The following is a 14,075-nucleotide window of genomic DNA, read 5'->3' on the forward strand; positions in this document are numbered from 1 at the left end:
TCACTGAAATGTGTGATTCAGTTTAGTTGCAGAGTTTTAAATAATGGTATGGTAAGACCCGTTTGACACCATTGCCCCATGCTTTGATTGAAAATACACTTAAATATAAATTTCAGTTTCAGTTCAACTTTTAAATTATAAAAATTATTTGTAGCAACAAGTACTAAAAATTTGACTCCTGGACTGTAGAGTTGGCTCAGCAGTAAAGTGTGCCTGCTGCTGTTCCAGAACCAGAGTTTAATTCCCAGCATCCATAACAACAGGCAGTTCACAACCGCCTAATCCAGCTCCAGGGGAATCTAATGGCCTCCTCCATCATCTGCACTCATGTGCCCATGCCACCCCTTACGACACTTACACATATTCGAAATAAAAAAGAAATTTGACTCTCATGTTAAAAGTTTTTTAACATTATAAGTATATTTTAGAGTTCAGACTCCCAAAGCTTTGTGTACATATGTTTTTCCCCTGATTGCAACATTGTAGAGATGATACTTTAAAATTAATTGAAGTTGGATTGAGATCTTTAGCATCAGCTAACAGACTTGGTCAGAAGTGCCTTTGAGAGTGCTGCGGCCTTTCATAGTGGGAAGGGAGCAGCAGCGCATTCTCCCCAGTCTTAGTCATGGGGTGGGCCATTTCAGAAGACTTAGCTGAGGAAGCGATGATGGGGTAGAGGGGGCCTTTGGGGATGGACCTGCCCTTATGCACTTGTTGCTTGTCAGTTTTGTAGTTTCCAGGCCTGCCCACTTGCTCAAGTCTTAATATTCTGTGACGTGATGTATAATTTCCTAATATGGCTGTTGGTGATCAGGTGTGCTTTCAGACTATAGCTACTCACTATAGGTCAGATTTGTCTTTAACAACTTTATATATGTTAATTTCTCTTGTTCTTAAAAGCTCTGTTGTGATTATTATTGTACAGCGTTTAAACTTTTTCTCAAATGCTCTTATGTTGATAATGTTTTTCTTTCTCAGACCTCCGCTTCAGTTCTAGCAGAAGAATTACATAAAGTGTAAGCCTCCAATTCCACACTTTTCTTATACTTGTGTCATACCCACTAACAGATACTTGTTTGATATAATGCGCAATTAACTTCATATTCTGATCTGGTTGAAAAACTAAACTCTTATTTTGCTTTTTTTTTTTTTTAAGCTTGTGTCTGTTTAGTTCCCAAACATTATATGTTGTTTTTGTTGTTATCATAAAAGAACTGGGCGGACTTCCCTTCATTTGAGACATTGGTAGTCACGTAGAAAAGGTACTTGTGCTTTCAGAGTAGTGGAAGGTTAGTGCTCCTGTCTGCTTTGTACTTGTGGTGCTTTTGTGTCTAGCCCTGTGACATTAGGCTGCACACTCAAAGTAAACTTTCCTTGTTTATGTTGCATAACTGTACCGATATGCTCAGTTGTTTGCAGATGACCTATAATCTGGTTTTGATGTGAGACTTCTTAATGTAAATTAACTTATTTGATTCAAGTTTTAAACAATGTATGTCTATGCAGTTGTGAATCTGTGATTTGAGGCCTCTTTCTGTAGCCCAGGCTGGCCTTGAATTTGTGGTTATCCTCCTGCCTTAGCCTCTTGAGTACAGGTGTGAACCACATCATCCTGCCATAAAATAGGGTCTATTTTGGGCTGGAGAAATAAATGCCTTAGTAGAAAAGGCTCTTACTGATGACCCAAATTTTATCCCCTGGCCTCTCATGCTGAAGGGAAGAGGGAAGGAGCAGACTTGTGAAAGTTGTCCTCTCTCTCTCTCTCTCTCTCTCTCACACACACACACACACACACACACACACACACACACACACACACACACACACACACACACGATATTTTAGGATGTCATGCTTTATGACAGTTATTAGTAGACTGAATAGAGTCTGTAGGAAGATTCCAGGTAAGACTAATCCTTTGTAAATGCTTACTAAAAGCACCAATGTATTTCCTTTCTGAAGGATTGCAGAAAAGGACAAGCAGCTAAAGCAGACTGAGGATTCATTAGCAAATGAACACGATCACTTAGCAAGCAAAGAGGAGGAGCTTAAGGTACAGTAACTTGCAGCTTACTGCTGCAGTATTTTATAGGACTCAATGTTGTAGATAGTCACTATGTGTTATGTATGATTCTGGAACTCAAGGAAAGTGATTTCTCTTTCTGAACTATAGAACTTCCTTAGTGCTAATAGGAAAGCCCAAAAGGTTTACTCAGATGAAGCATTTCATAACAATTTCAGAAATTTGGCAAGTAACAGAAATTGATGATGTTTTGTAGTGATTATTAAAGCTTGCCTGAGGCTTCCAAAAGCAAAGTCAGCCACAAGCTATAGAGGTCAGCCAGTGCTGGCATACTCCTTTAATCCTAGAACTCAGGAGATAAAGGCAGTCAAATCTCTGTTGTTAGTTCAAAGCCACCCAGGGATACATGAGAGTGAATCAGTTTAAAAGGGAATTAGAGCTTACACCTTTAATCCCAGGACTCATGAAAGGTTTTTAAGACAGGATCAGGGTCTCAGAGCTGGGATTCATTCTCCAGCCACATTGAGGATAGGAAGACATTGAAGTCTCAGGATTCTCCAGCCAAGCTGAGGAGAGGCAGCAGTTTGAAGTTTCAAGGAGCCAGGATTGCCTTTCAGTTTGAGTTAGAGGGAGAGCTAGTGCCCAGATGCTTTGCTTTTCTGATGGTCAGCTTGAACCCTGATAATGAGTTTCTGGGTCTTTTATTTTTTTTTTTTTTTTTGTGTTACAATGTTTCTTTTTGGTTTAGGAAATTTGTAATTTGAGATTCTTAAAGTAGAACAGATATGTTGCCACAAGTTTAAAGTAAATTTTATGAAACAACTTTGAATACATGAACTTTTTTTCTTGCTCTAGGATATACAGAATATGAATTTCTTATTAAAAGCAGAAGTGCAGAAATTGCAGGCCCTGGCTAATGAGCAGGTAGACCATTTTTGTTTATTTGCTTCTGAAGAATTTTGATTTGCCTTTTCATGTTTGAGGTTGTGAGCTCAGTTTTCTGTGTGTAATTACTATCCATAATGATTACTTATGTTTGGCTGTGGGATGTGTTATTGAGATTTCTCTGCACAGACATCTCGACGATACCTATTCATATTGGAGGTAACATGATACAACAAATTCTTCATTTCTGAAACAGAGGAGATTGTTAAAACAGTCTTAATGTTCTGCTTGTTTTAGCCTTTTCCTTTTAGTGTATAAAAGGCAAACTTTTTTTATTAGGGAAAATTGACCTCTGAGAAGTAAAAAAATAATGGACAATAAAACACAGAGAGGTACATAGTTTTGTCATAGTTTTAACCCAAATGTATGGAAGTAGAAGTTTTTATGTGGATAAATGAATAGTTTTGATTTTCATTTTCCTCTGATACAGGCCGCTGCAGTTCATGAGGTAGAGAAGATGCAAAAGAGGTGAGGACTGTGTTCTGTGCACACACCGTGCATCCTTGTTCAAGCCCAGTGCCACTTCCCTCTGAGCCTGTGTGTCTAGTTCCTGGAATCCGTGAATGAACTAGTTTTAATTGATACTCTTCTCTCACAGTATCCATGTAAAGGATGATAAAATAAGATTGCTTGAAGAGCAGCTGCAGCATGAAATTGCAAGCAAAATGGAAGAATTTAAGGTGTGTGATTAAGCTTGAGAATTCAGCTTTCTCAGAACAACTTGTTAGGAGTTAAGTTACAGTGACTCTAAAAATGCTAGTTTTTAATAAAGTCATTTGGAAACATCATTTCTTTAGTTTATTTGGTGGCTTATCTAAATAATGGATTTTTAATAGACTTTTTGCTTAAATGTATTTTGTCTTAAGCTAAATGCTTAAACTAAATTTATTTTGCACCAAGCATTCCTTGGCAATCTTTAAATGAACATTTTATATTTGTGCATATTTTTGCTATCTAAGCATGTATGTAACTGCAGCATTGCTGCTATGAACACCTAAAGCAACAGTATGTGGTTGCCTGTTCAAAAACTCAATTCAAATGGTTACGGCCTTGCACTCTCTTAAAAAGTAAATTGGTCTTCATTCTTCCAGATTCTGAGTGACCAGAACAAAGCATTACAGTTGGAAGTTCAGAACCTACAGATTGTTGTTTCTCAACAGGTGAGGCTTTTCATGGTATAATGTGGGATAGGCAGAACACAAGAAGGTCTAGTGAGAAATTGTGCTTAATATTCGATGTGTCTTTCAGTTACACCCTGCTCGTTTTGTGCTGTTTCAAAATTAAAGTTTTGTGTCTCTAAGATGAAGCAAATGTTAATCTTTTCATAAGTATTTTGCAAAAAAAGAAAAAATAATTCCCATTTTTGGAGTCTTAGTCTTTTCATACAGGCAGTACAGTTTCTCAAAAGGAAGAGTGGGTTTGAAACTTACAAGTACCTTGTAATTGCTTAATATTTCTGAGTCCTTCTATTCAGTCTTTCACACCAAAGTTATGCTAAACAATTTCTTAGACTTGAATAGCAAAGCATAAATATATTGTTTAGTCTCATGATTTGCATATAGGTTACATCTAAATTGTTTATTTAAAAAAATGTATGTGTATGCACACATATATAGTGGTATGGTGCATGATAAGGAATGTACATATTCCTTTTTACAACATATATAATTCACACACACACACACACATTCGTAAAAAGGAACACACATGTGTATATGTACATATATACATACATATTCCATCTTACTGCTGTTTTTCTGTTTGAATGGCGCTGTTTCATGAGCCAGTGTCTAGTGTCTTTTCTCTGCTGCTTCCGTGGTATTGCCTTCACATTTTCTCATATAAATCCTCAATTTATACTTTTATAAAATATTCTAGGAGCTGGCCAGACAGCTTTGAAAGGTATTTCCTACCAGTCCTGAGAACCTCAGTTTGGTTTCTGGGAACTATAAGGTAGAAGAAGAGGATCGCCTCCCATAAGCTGTTCTCTGGCCCCCGTATCAGCCATGGGACACCCCCATAAAAAATAAAATGTAACATTTTTACAGCAGAGTAGTCAGGAACTCGTGTTATTTTATGCTACATTAGAATATAAATTTTGTAACTGGGCAGTGGTGGTACACACCTTTAATCCCAGTACTTGGGAGACAGAGCCAGGTGGATCTCTGTGAGTTTGAGGCCAGCCTGGTCTACATAGTGAATTCTGGAATAGCCAAAATTACACAGAGAAACCCTGTCTCGAAAAACAAAACCTAAACAAATAAACACATTAGTGTTTCCTTAATAGTAAGTTTTTGGAATGTTCTTTATTGGGCATGATAGTGTTCTCTTTAGAGATGCTTGCATTATTTGTTTTACAGTTCACAACATACTATACAGTAGTATAGCAAGTATACTATTGATGCAAGTAGCTGCTGCTTGAAGTATTTGTTAATATCAGATTGCCACATCACATTTTCCTTTCCCTCTCTGTGATATGAAATGCTCTGTGTAATTTTTGTTACTTTGTGTATGCTTAGAGGTAGCAGCAAAAAACTTAAATCTCCTTTGTTATATTATAGATTATGAATGATAAAAATTTGATAAATTGTTAGAACCCAAGCCCAAATGGCCATCTGTAAAACTTGAATTTCCATTGTATAGTTTTGCTGGAAGCATTTTTAGTTTTTACTGTTAAAAAGTATTACTTCAGCCCTGGCAACCTTGGTGGGTTAGGTTAGGTAAATTATGGTAGTTTTTTTTTCATGTGTCTGTTAATTCTTACTTGGAGAAGTAGCTTGCAGTGTCTGTGTACTGATTGCCAGAGATTGCAGTATGTAAACTTCAAGTTTTATAAAGTCAGTTTTAGGGAAAGCAGATATCTAGAACCTTAAGAATCTTCCTTACAGTTCTAGTATTTTAACTGTTTTTAGGTGTGAGAAATTCCTGCATTTGAAGAGAAAACCTGAATCTGTATTTCATTCCATTTTTAAAAACATTTGTTTATTAATTTATGTAGCAGTGTGCATGTGAGAGTGAGCACATGCATGTGTGTGTGTCTGAGTGTGAGTGCTCTCTCTCCTTCCACACCATGCGGCTCTGTGCATAGAATCAGGTCCTTAGGCTTGGTGGCAAGGTCCTGCGCCTTCACCCATTGAGCCCTCTTGATAGCTGGGAATCCTGAACCCTTAAGACCCTACTCACAGGGTCTTAAAATAGAAGTAAGGAATGAAAATGAATGCCTTTTCTTACATTTGTCGGATATACTTACATTATTTGTCAATAGAAAAAAAAAAAAAAAATAGACACAACCTTGTGAACATCTGTTCTTTGCCGAACTGGTGTTTCCAACCTCCTGTGATTCCAGATACTGTGATCCTTAGAAAAGACAGCTTTCTATTGTCTTACATAGAATTTTAGATCACACTTGTGGAAATGATGATTTTGAAAAAAAATTCTCTTTTCCTTTTGTTACCAACTCAATTTTCTATGTAATAGGTTGTATACTTGGTGCTCTGTTAGTTTGAGGTAGAGTTCTCTTATGTTTTCTGAACACATTTTTGTAGCCACAATTTTGTATTTATTTTAAAGAATTTAGGAGATGGAACCTCATTTTGTAGGACTAATTAAGATCTACTATTGGTTAATTCTTAAATATATATTCTCTGGTTTTATAAAAAATAAATTAGGAAATAATGAGTAACTTGTATATTTAAAATTTGATTTGTGCCTGAGACCTTTTGTCTTAACAAGTCAACAAAACTTGTACTTTACTTTAAACATTTATTTATTGTGTATATACACTCTGGGGCATTCAGAGAACAGCTTGCAGTATAGTTCAGGAATAATTCTTTCCCTTCATTATGTGAGCCCCAGGCGATTGAACTCAGGCTTGGCTACAGGCACTTTTACTGCCTGAGCCATCTTGCCAGCCTCACTCTTTGGCGACTTGTGTGGTCACCTTGATCAAAAGTAGTGTACCAAAGGTTTTTTTCATTTCCAACTTTCTTTAACCTCCTCCTTCCCATATAGCAGTTAGAATTCCAAATGACAGTTAAGAGTGAACAAGTTTGTGATGTAAAACTTCCAGCTCTTGCCTGGTGGTTTTATTCTAGAGGAAAAGGTTGACCTTATTGAAGGAGAAACAGGTAATGTTGCCATGTTGTTGTTTCTTTAGGTATAGGAAGAACAAAGGGCAGAGGCCTTGGGTGTGGGAATGTGCTTAAACACTTAGGAAAGGGTAGATGGCTGTGTGCAGGTTTGCTGATATTAGCCTAGGGAAGACAGGAAAGCTCCACCTGTCACCGTGCCCGGGTGTGCTTGCTGGCGTGATAGCCGAGCAGCAGTATGCCTTTCTTCTTCTCCAGCAGGGAACTTCTTGTTTGCCTGATACCTCTTCATGATCATACTGAATTGTGGAAGATTGAGGTTTATCACCTTGGAGGAAGTAATAGGATTGGGTTAGGTTGGTAAAGTGTGTTGTAAAGTGAAGATGTTGGTCCGTATCTGAGGTGAAGTACCAGGGCACTTAACGATATGACTTCATTAGTGAATTAAGTTCATTGAGCATGTTTAGTTGAGTGTACAGTAGGTATTTACTTGTGTGCTGAGGCTCTAGGGGTGAATGGGCTTGATTCTTGATTTGAGAATATGACTGATGTGCTGTGTATAGAAGAAAGGTGTGGTGAGTTAAATTATTGAACTGTGTCAAGGTTTTATTTGAAGCGTGGAAAGTAACACAGGACAGTTTAGCTAAGAATTTGCTGAACATTGAAAGGCAGTTCAGCCGAGAGAAGACTTTCCAGTAGCTCGGTGGTGTGCAACAGAGTTGCACATACTGAGACACTTGAGTGCAAAGAATAGGATGGGGGTTAGAGAAAGACTCCCGAGGGCCTTATCAGGAAAAGCTTTGCTCATCGTATAAGGTGTGTGAACCGGATGTCACCCTGAAGAGCATTGCTAGGATGGACACACATTTACTCTACATGTGAGAGAAGTCACAGTGGTAGATGGGAGGTGTCTGCTGTTTGGAGTCAGAAAAGCAATAGGGTTGAGTAAGCCTAGGACTACTAAATAATTAAAGGCACAGGTAAGCTGGTCTTCATAGTGTAGTCTCTTTTGTAAGGTGGGACTCATTTAAACAAATGTGGATTAGAAACTGTTTTCATGAATTTTAAGTTTATAAAAAGCAACTTCTATAAGAATTGTTTCTATACTATCAGATTTTTGTAATGCACTTTGGGAATTTCCTCTCCTTTTCTGTGATGGGACATTTTTTCCTCATTGGGACACTTTCCCTGTGTTAGTTAACACAGCAGTCCTTATGAAGCACAGACAGAGAATTTAGGGCATTGTGATGTCCTAGACCTATTTGGCCAGAGTACTAACTTACCTGAGTGTCTGAGGACTTGAAGGGAGAAAGCTTTGTTTCTAGACATACAATAGTAACCCGGGAATTTGTGTTTGTGAGCACATGTTGAGGGTCCTAGTACTGAAGGGTCAGGGGCATGGGGTCAGTTTAATGTCATGTTCTTCATGCTTTATAAGGAGATGTGTCTGTGTTACTGCTTCTACAATGCACATGCACTTTTAATATTAATATAGTCTCTGTTTGGGCCTGGTAGCATTTTCATGTTATCTGTGTACACGTTCAGAATCCACCGAACTATAAACAAGATGTATGCAGTTGCATTTGTGTTAAGAGTCTAGGTGTAGGGGAAAACACCTGAAAAAGCGAAAAGGTTTCTGTGGCATTAGCCTTAAAGGCCTAAATGTTTTCTGTTTGAGGAAAGCTTCCCACTGTCCTTTTTAGTGAATAAAATTATCCTAGTTCATTTTGTTAGCAACATGGCCCTCCTTTTGTATATCCTGTATATAGATGCCTCTTTTCTGCTCTTTTAAATAAAAAAAATTATCATTGTGAGCAGTTCTCAAATAAGGACTAAATTATGGAACTATTTAACATCTTAAACTATTTCCACAGAGTATTTTTCTAAACTAATTTTATCTTATGCAGACTTGATAGAATTAAGTATTTTTTGATGTTTTTGTTTTTAGCCTAATAAAGATATTATGGAACAAATGGAAAAATGGTAAGAGTTTAACTTTTCATCCTTTAATGACTCATTCCTAGTAAATTTGTAGTGACAGAATTGTTAGCTGTAATGATCTAATTTCTTAAGGTACTACTTGTATTTTGGGGTAGAAAAGACCATGGATGAGCCAGGTTAATGCTATGTTTGTGGGTGTCATGTGATATTGATTGACTTGTTCAGGCTGTTGTCAGTCATATACATTTTACTTATTGCTGAGGACTTCACCTTAAAACCATGATTGAGATCCTCAGAAATCTTTTCCAGAAGTTCTTAATGAGTGAGGAACAGGGGGGTTGATTTATCTAAACTACTTAGGAATGATACTTACCTTGACCAAATAGTTCTTACATATGTTTTAAATGTATAATTTCAGCATTCAAGAAAAAGATGAAAAGTTAAAGACGGTTGAAGAATTACTGGAAACTGGACTTATTCAGGTGGCCACTAAAGAGGAGGAGCTAAACGTAAAGCATTTTCTAGATTGTTTTTCTTGTGCTTATTCGCAGTATGAAGGGTTTCACTGTAATTGTTTCCCAAAGCTGTGTGTTACATGTCACAAGTTTATAAGCAGTTTCATTTCATTTACATGATATTTCTTTAGAAATTGAAAATGCATAGATGATTGTAGTGTTCATACCTCAGTTGTCACTGCAGTTTAAGGCATGTGTGTTCCTCTTGCACCTGTGTTCAGATTATAATCAGGGATCTCCAGCAGTTGTCTTAAGTCTGTGAGTGGCTTTGGGTGAGAGCAAGTCAAGACCAGCTGCTCCATAACATGGACTCCTGGGAAAGGAAATGACAAGATACATTAAATTTATAACTGCTGTGGCTTAACTGAAAAATGGCACGCTGTGTCTTTGAGGGTATCAACATTTCAGATGAAATGTATATGGTGATAATTAATTGCAAAATGGTTGACTAACTATAAAAGTTATAGGGAAAAGGGTTGAAGAGGCCGAGTGGGCTAGCTTATTTTGAATTAGCTAGTGTTTCAAGAATAAAAAAGATTGTTGTGCTTATATGGTTTTGAAAACAGGCCATAAGAACAGAAAACTCAACCCTGACAAAAGAAGTTCAAGAGTTAAAGGCCAAGCAGAGTGAGCAGGTAATGCATAGTGTATAATGTGTGCATACTGTTGATCCTACACATTTCTCCTTCCAGTAGGCACAGCTGGTGCATGAAATGTAACACTTGTTTCTTTTCCAAGGCTGGATTTTTTTCAGTTAAGTTTTTAATCAATGAATCATTAGTGACTTGAGTAGTAATAGAAGCTGCAATGTATTGAAAACTGTCTACATGCTAGGTAGGCATTCTGTGACCTACTCCAAATAGGATTTCATTCTTCTTTTTCTTTATTTAGTTAAATTTACTTGTTTTATGTGTGTAAGTGTTTTGCTCATATTCATGTCCATGCACTACATTCAGGCAGTGCCCACAGAGCTCAGAAGAGGGCATCAAACTCCATGAGTCTGGAGCTTGAAGATGGTTGTGAGTTGCTATGTGGGTGCTGGATATTGAACCTGGGTCCTCTGAAAGAGTAGCAATTGCTTTCAACTTTCGATCCATCTCTCCAGCCCAACTTTTTTTTTTTTTTTTTTTTAAATTTATTCTTGCCAGGTGTTGGTGGCTTATGCCTTTAATCCCAGCACTCGGGAGGCAGAGGCAGGAGGATCTCTGAGTTCGAGGCCAGCCTGGTCTACAGAGCTAGTTCTAGGACAGGCTCCAAAGCAATACAGAGAAATCCTGCCTCAAAAAAAGTTTATTGTTTTGTTGCTGCTGTGTGTAGGATATTTGATGGAAAACATGTACTGTGGATTGCTTGTAGAGGTCATAGGACAACTTAGGAACTGCTCTCTTCTCCCACATCACCAGACTTGCATGACAAGCATTTTGCCCTGTGAGTCACCATGGTGGCCGTTGTCTTTTTTTTTTTTTTTAAATATAACAATAAAGGGGTTGACCATACATATACATGGAGTCTCTAATAATGGCAAAAAAAGAGGCTACATTGAAATGAGGCAATTTCTTAGGTATAGTTTCTCCCCTGGCTAGAATCACTAATTAAGTAATTAAGCACTTATCTATTGATTATTCTTCTGGGCTGTACTTAGTAGCCTCAAACCTGCTTATTTTCAAAATGTTCCTCATTTTCACCATTATGACATTAAGAAAATCTAGAAATAATTTTAAGTTTGTGTTTTCATTTCAGTTTGTATAATAACAAATTTAGGGATTATATATCTCTTATTTCTGGCTCATTTATAATTTTAAAAATTACTAAATTATGCATTCTATTTCTAGGTTTCTTTCGTGTCTCTAGTTGAAGAACTTAGGAGAGTGTAAGTGATAATATTGTTATAAATTGGTTTGATAATATTGTTATAAATTGGTTTGATAATATTGTTATAAATTGGTCTGTTTCTTTTGACTTATTTTCTTGGTGCTATTAAAAGGAGTTTTATTTATTTGGGAGATTGACATACATTATTACATCTATCCATTCATCTATTTATCTCTTCACTCTATCTCTTCTATCTCATCCATCTATCTATCCATCCATCCATCCATCCATCATCCACCCATCCACCCACCAACCTAGAATTAATGTATATTATTCCTCCCCATTTCTCCCTATTCTCACTCCTCCTCATCCTCTCTCCCTTTCTAACCCAGTCTGGCCAGGGTTTCCTTACATACTTGGGACTGGTGTCTTAACTCCTGACGCTCCTCTATCACCTTCCTGAGTACTGAGATAGTGTACACCACCACACCTGGCTCATGAACCTTCATTCTAGAATTTCTCATCAGAGGACTAAGTGATATTAGCTGTGCTTCCCAAAGTTAAAGATTTTTATCCTTTTTATAATTGATTCTTTTTTTAATGTGGCATCAATTTTTAATTTTCTGTGTTTAGTAGATGCTATTACAGATGAGTTTATGTTGCAGAGAGAGAGAGTTTCAAGCATGCATTTTCCTTGTGAGATACCTGTCAGCTTTGATGCCATATTGTGTAGTAAGCTCAAACTCCTATAATCCAGTGTCACTGAATGGAAGTCGATTCTCCCTGGTGTTGGTATTCTTCATGGTACAAATAGTAGATTTTCTGTATATTTTTGAAGTATACCAGCAACTTCTCACATGCATAGATTTTAGTAGTTGCTAATTAAATTCTTAGTGAACAGGAGTTTCAGGTTCTTCCTCTGTTTCTTGTCTGTGAAGTTGAGTTACTGTTTGACTTTAAATGAAGGAGTTGGCTTGGAGAGGCTTCTCATGGTGGTGCTGTTTTTATGCTTAGTTGGTGGATCTCAGTGATTTCTAGTCAGGTTAATATTTGATTTGTTTGTTTAAGGATCCATGAGAAAGATGGACAGATCAAGTCTGTGGAAGAGCTTCTAGAAGTTGAACTTCTCAAAGTTGCTAATAAGGAGAAAACTGTTCAGGTAGTAGGAGAGAGAACAGTGTCTGCCTTTCTGTTCATCAACTCAAGTTAATACCATTTGATTTCATGTGTTTGTATGTTGCATTTCTTTGTCAACCTCAGTGTGTTTTCCATTGTCCAATCTTGTCTGTTTTATCATTGTCAAGGCTTTGAAACAGGAAATAGAGGTTCTAAAAGAAGAAATAGGAAATGCCCAGCTTGAAAAGGCTCACCAGGTAAAAATCCCAGAGCCACAGCATGACAGATTTATTAGTGTCTATGTTATTTGTGAGCTACTTTTAAATTTTGTTCCATTTGCTGTTGAGAAAAGTTCTTTAATAGTTTGCTACAAGTATATTTGCTTATATTCCTTTTAAATACCTTTTACTAAGGCCCTCTTCTAGAACAAGTTCTCTGTATTAATATTTCATTTTAGTCAGTTTAAAAAATTCAAAATACTGAACATTCTGGTAAAACAAACTGCATGGACAAAAATGCATTGTTATAGAATTTGTATTCATCCACTGAATGTAGGCCAAAAAAAAAAAAGAGTTTCCCTGAAGATTCTAAAGTAGACATTTTTACTTAGTAGGTGGGTTTTATGAAATTTAATGTGATAAATCTTCATTAAAATGGTGAGAGTGTGTGGAAGAGATGACTCATTCATCCATCATATTATTGCAATAGTTCATCAGAGCCCCAGGCTAGGATTGGAGATTGTGTTTTATTGGAGAAGCTCCTTCTGCAGAACTAACATCTAAATCAAGGTCGGAGAGGGAATCAAATATTAGATTGCTGTGTAACTTACTAGAAAGGAAGCCTAGGGCTGGGAGTACAGTGGGGACAATGCCAGCACAAGGACTGGAATTCAGATCTCCAGCTTTTGTGTAAAAACCAAGCATGGCAGCACACAGCTGTAACCCGACTGAGCACGGCAGGGTGGAGACAGGAGCCACTCAGGTTAGCCAGATCCACACTTCAGGTTCAGCTAAGAGACAGTAGGAGAGTCTAGATTCCCAATGTGACCTCCGGCCTCTGTACATTTGTGTGTGCACATGCAGCACACAGAAAATCATAAATGCCTATAAATAAACATGAAGTGATCTGGAGAATTCTGATACTACATGGTGGTGTGTGGAAAGGTGAAGGAAAACTCGTGTTCTCAACGGTAGCAATACCTCTTTGTGAAGCTATGCTATTTATAACCATCTTCCTTAGTGTGACCCCACCCAATTATTTTGTTACTTTTACTGTCGCTAGAACAAGAGGAGATGAAATGTAAAATACATCTTATTTTGGCATGGAAATTTAGCTTGGGCTTTTATATTTTGAAGTGTACACATTATATAAAGATGTGTAACATAAAGTTTGATAAGATTGAAGAAAGACTTTAAATTGCTTTTTTCTGTCCTTTGTGTTTTAGTTATCTGTTTCTTCTCAAGTTCAGGAACTTCAGAACTTGTAAGTAACATTTGTCTCATTTTCCTATAAATAATCTCTTTCCTGTGAGTTAAATAAAATGAAAATTTTTTTCAAAAGACTTTTTTTGTATTTTTGGTTCTCATATTTTAACCACTACTGATTTTTTTTTTTTTTTGGGGGGGTGGGAAGGAG

General features: G+C 37.0%; 1 protein-coding gene across 4 annotated transcripts in view; it reads left to right on the forward strand.

The window, feature by feature from the left end:
- Ktn1 (kinectin 1) overlaps nt 1-14,075 on the forward strand; it is an 83,700-nt gene that overhangs the window by 34,579 nt on the left and 35,046 nt on the right. For all 4 annotated transcript variants that reach the window (XM_051177093.1, XM_051177091.1, XM_051177089.1 and 1 more), the window contains exons 13-25: nt 979-1,016; nt 1,963-2,053; nt 2,879-2,947; nt 3,399-3,436; nt 3,567-3,648; nt 4,060-4,128; nt 9,005-9,039; nt 9,416-9,506; nt 10,079-10,147; nt 11,345-11,382; nt 12,393-12,483; nt 12,629-12,697; nt 13,885-13,922. In XM_051177093.1, the coding sequence (XP_051033050.1) occupies nt 979-1,016; nt 1,963-2,053; nt 2,879-2,947; nt 3,399-3,436; nt 3,567-3,648; nt 4,060-4,128; nt 9,005-9,039; nt 9,416-9,506; nt 10,079-10,147; nt 11,345-11,382; nt 12,393-12,483; nt 12,629-12,697; nt 13,885-13,922 (818 nt within the window). The remainder of the gene's footprint in view (nt 1-978; nt 1,017-1,962; nt 2,054-2,878; nt 2,948-3,398; nt 3,437-3,566; nt 3,649-4,059; nt 4,129-9,004; nt 9,040-9,415; nt 9,507-10,078; nt 10,148-11,344; nt 11,383-12,392; nt 12,484-12,628; nt 12,698-13,884; nt 13,923-14,075) is intronic.

Source organism: Phodopus roborovskii, unplaced genomic scaffold, assembly GCF_943737965.1.
Source record: "Phodopus roborovskii unplaced genomic scaffold, PHOROB, whole genome shotgun sequence".
In the NCBI taxonomy this organism is placed as follows: domain Eukaryota; kingdom Metazoa; phylum Chordata; class Mammalia; order Rodentia; family Cricetidae; genus Phodopus; species Phodopus roborovskii.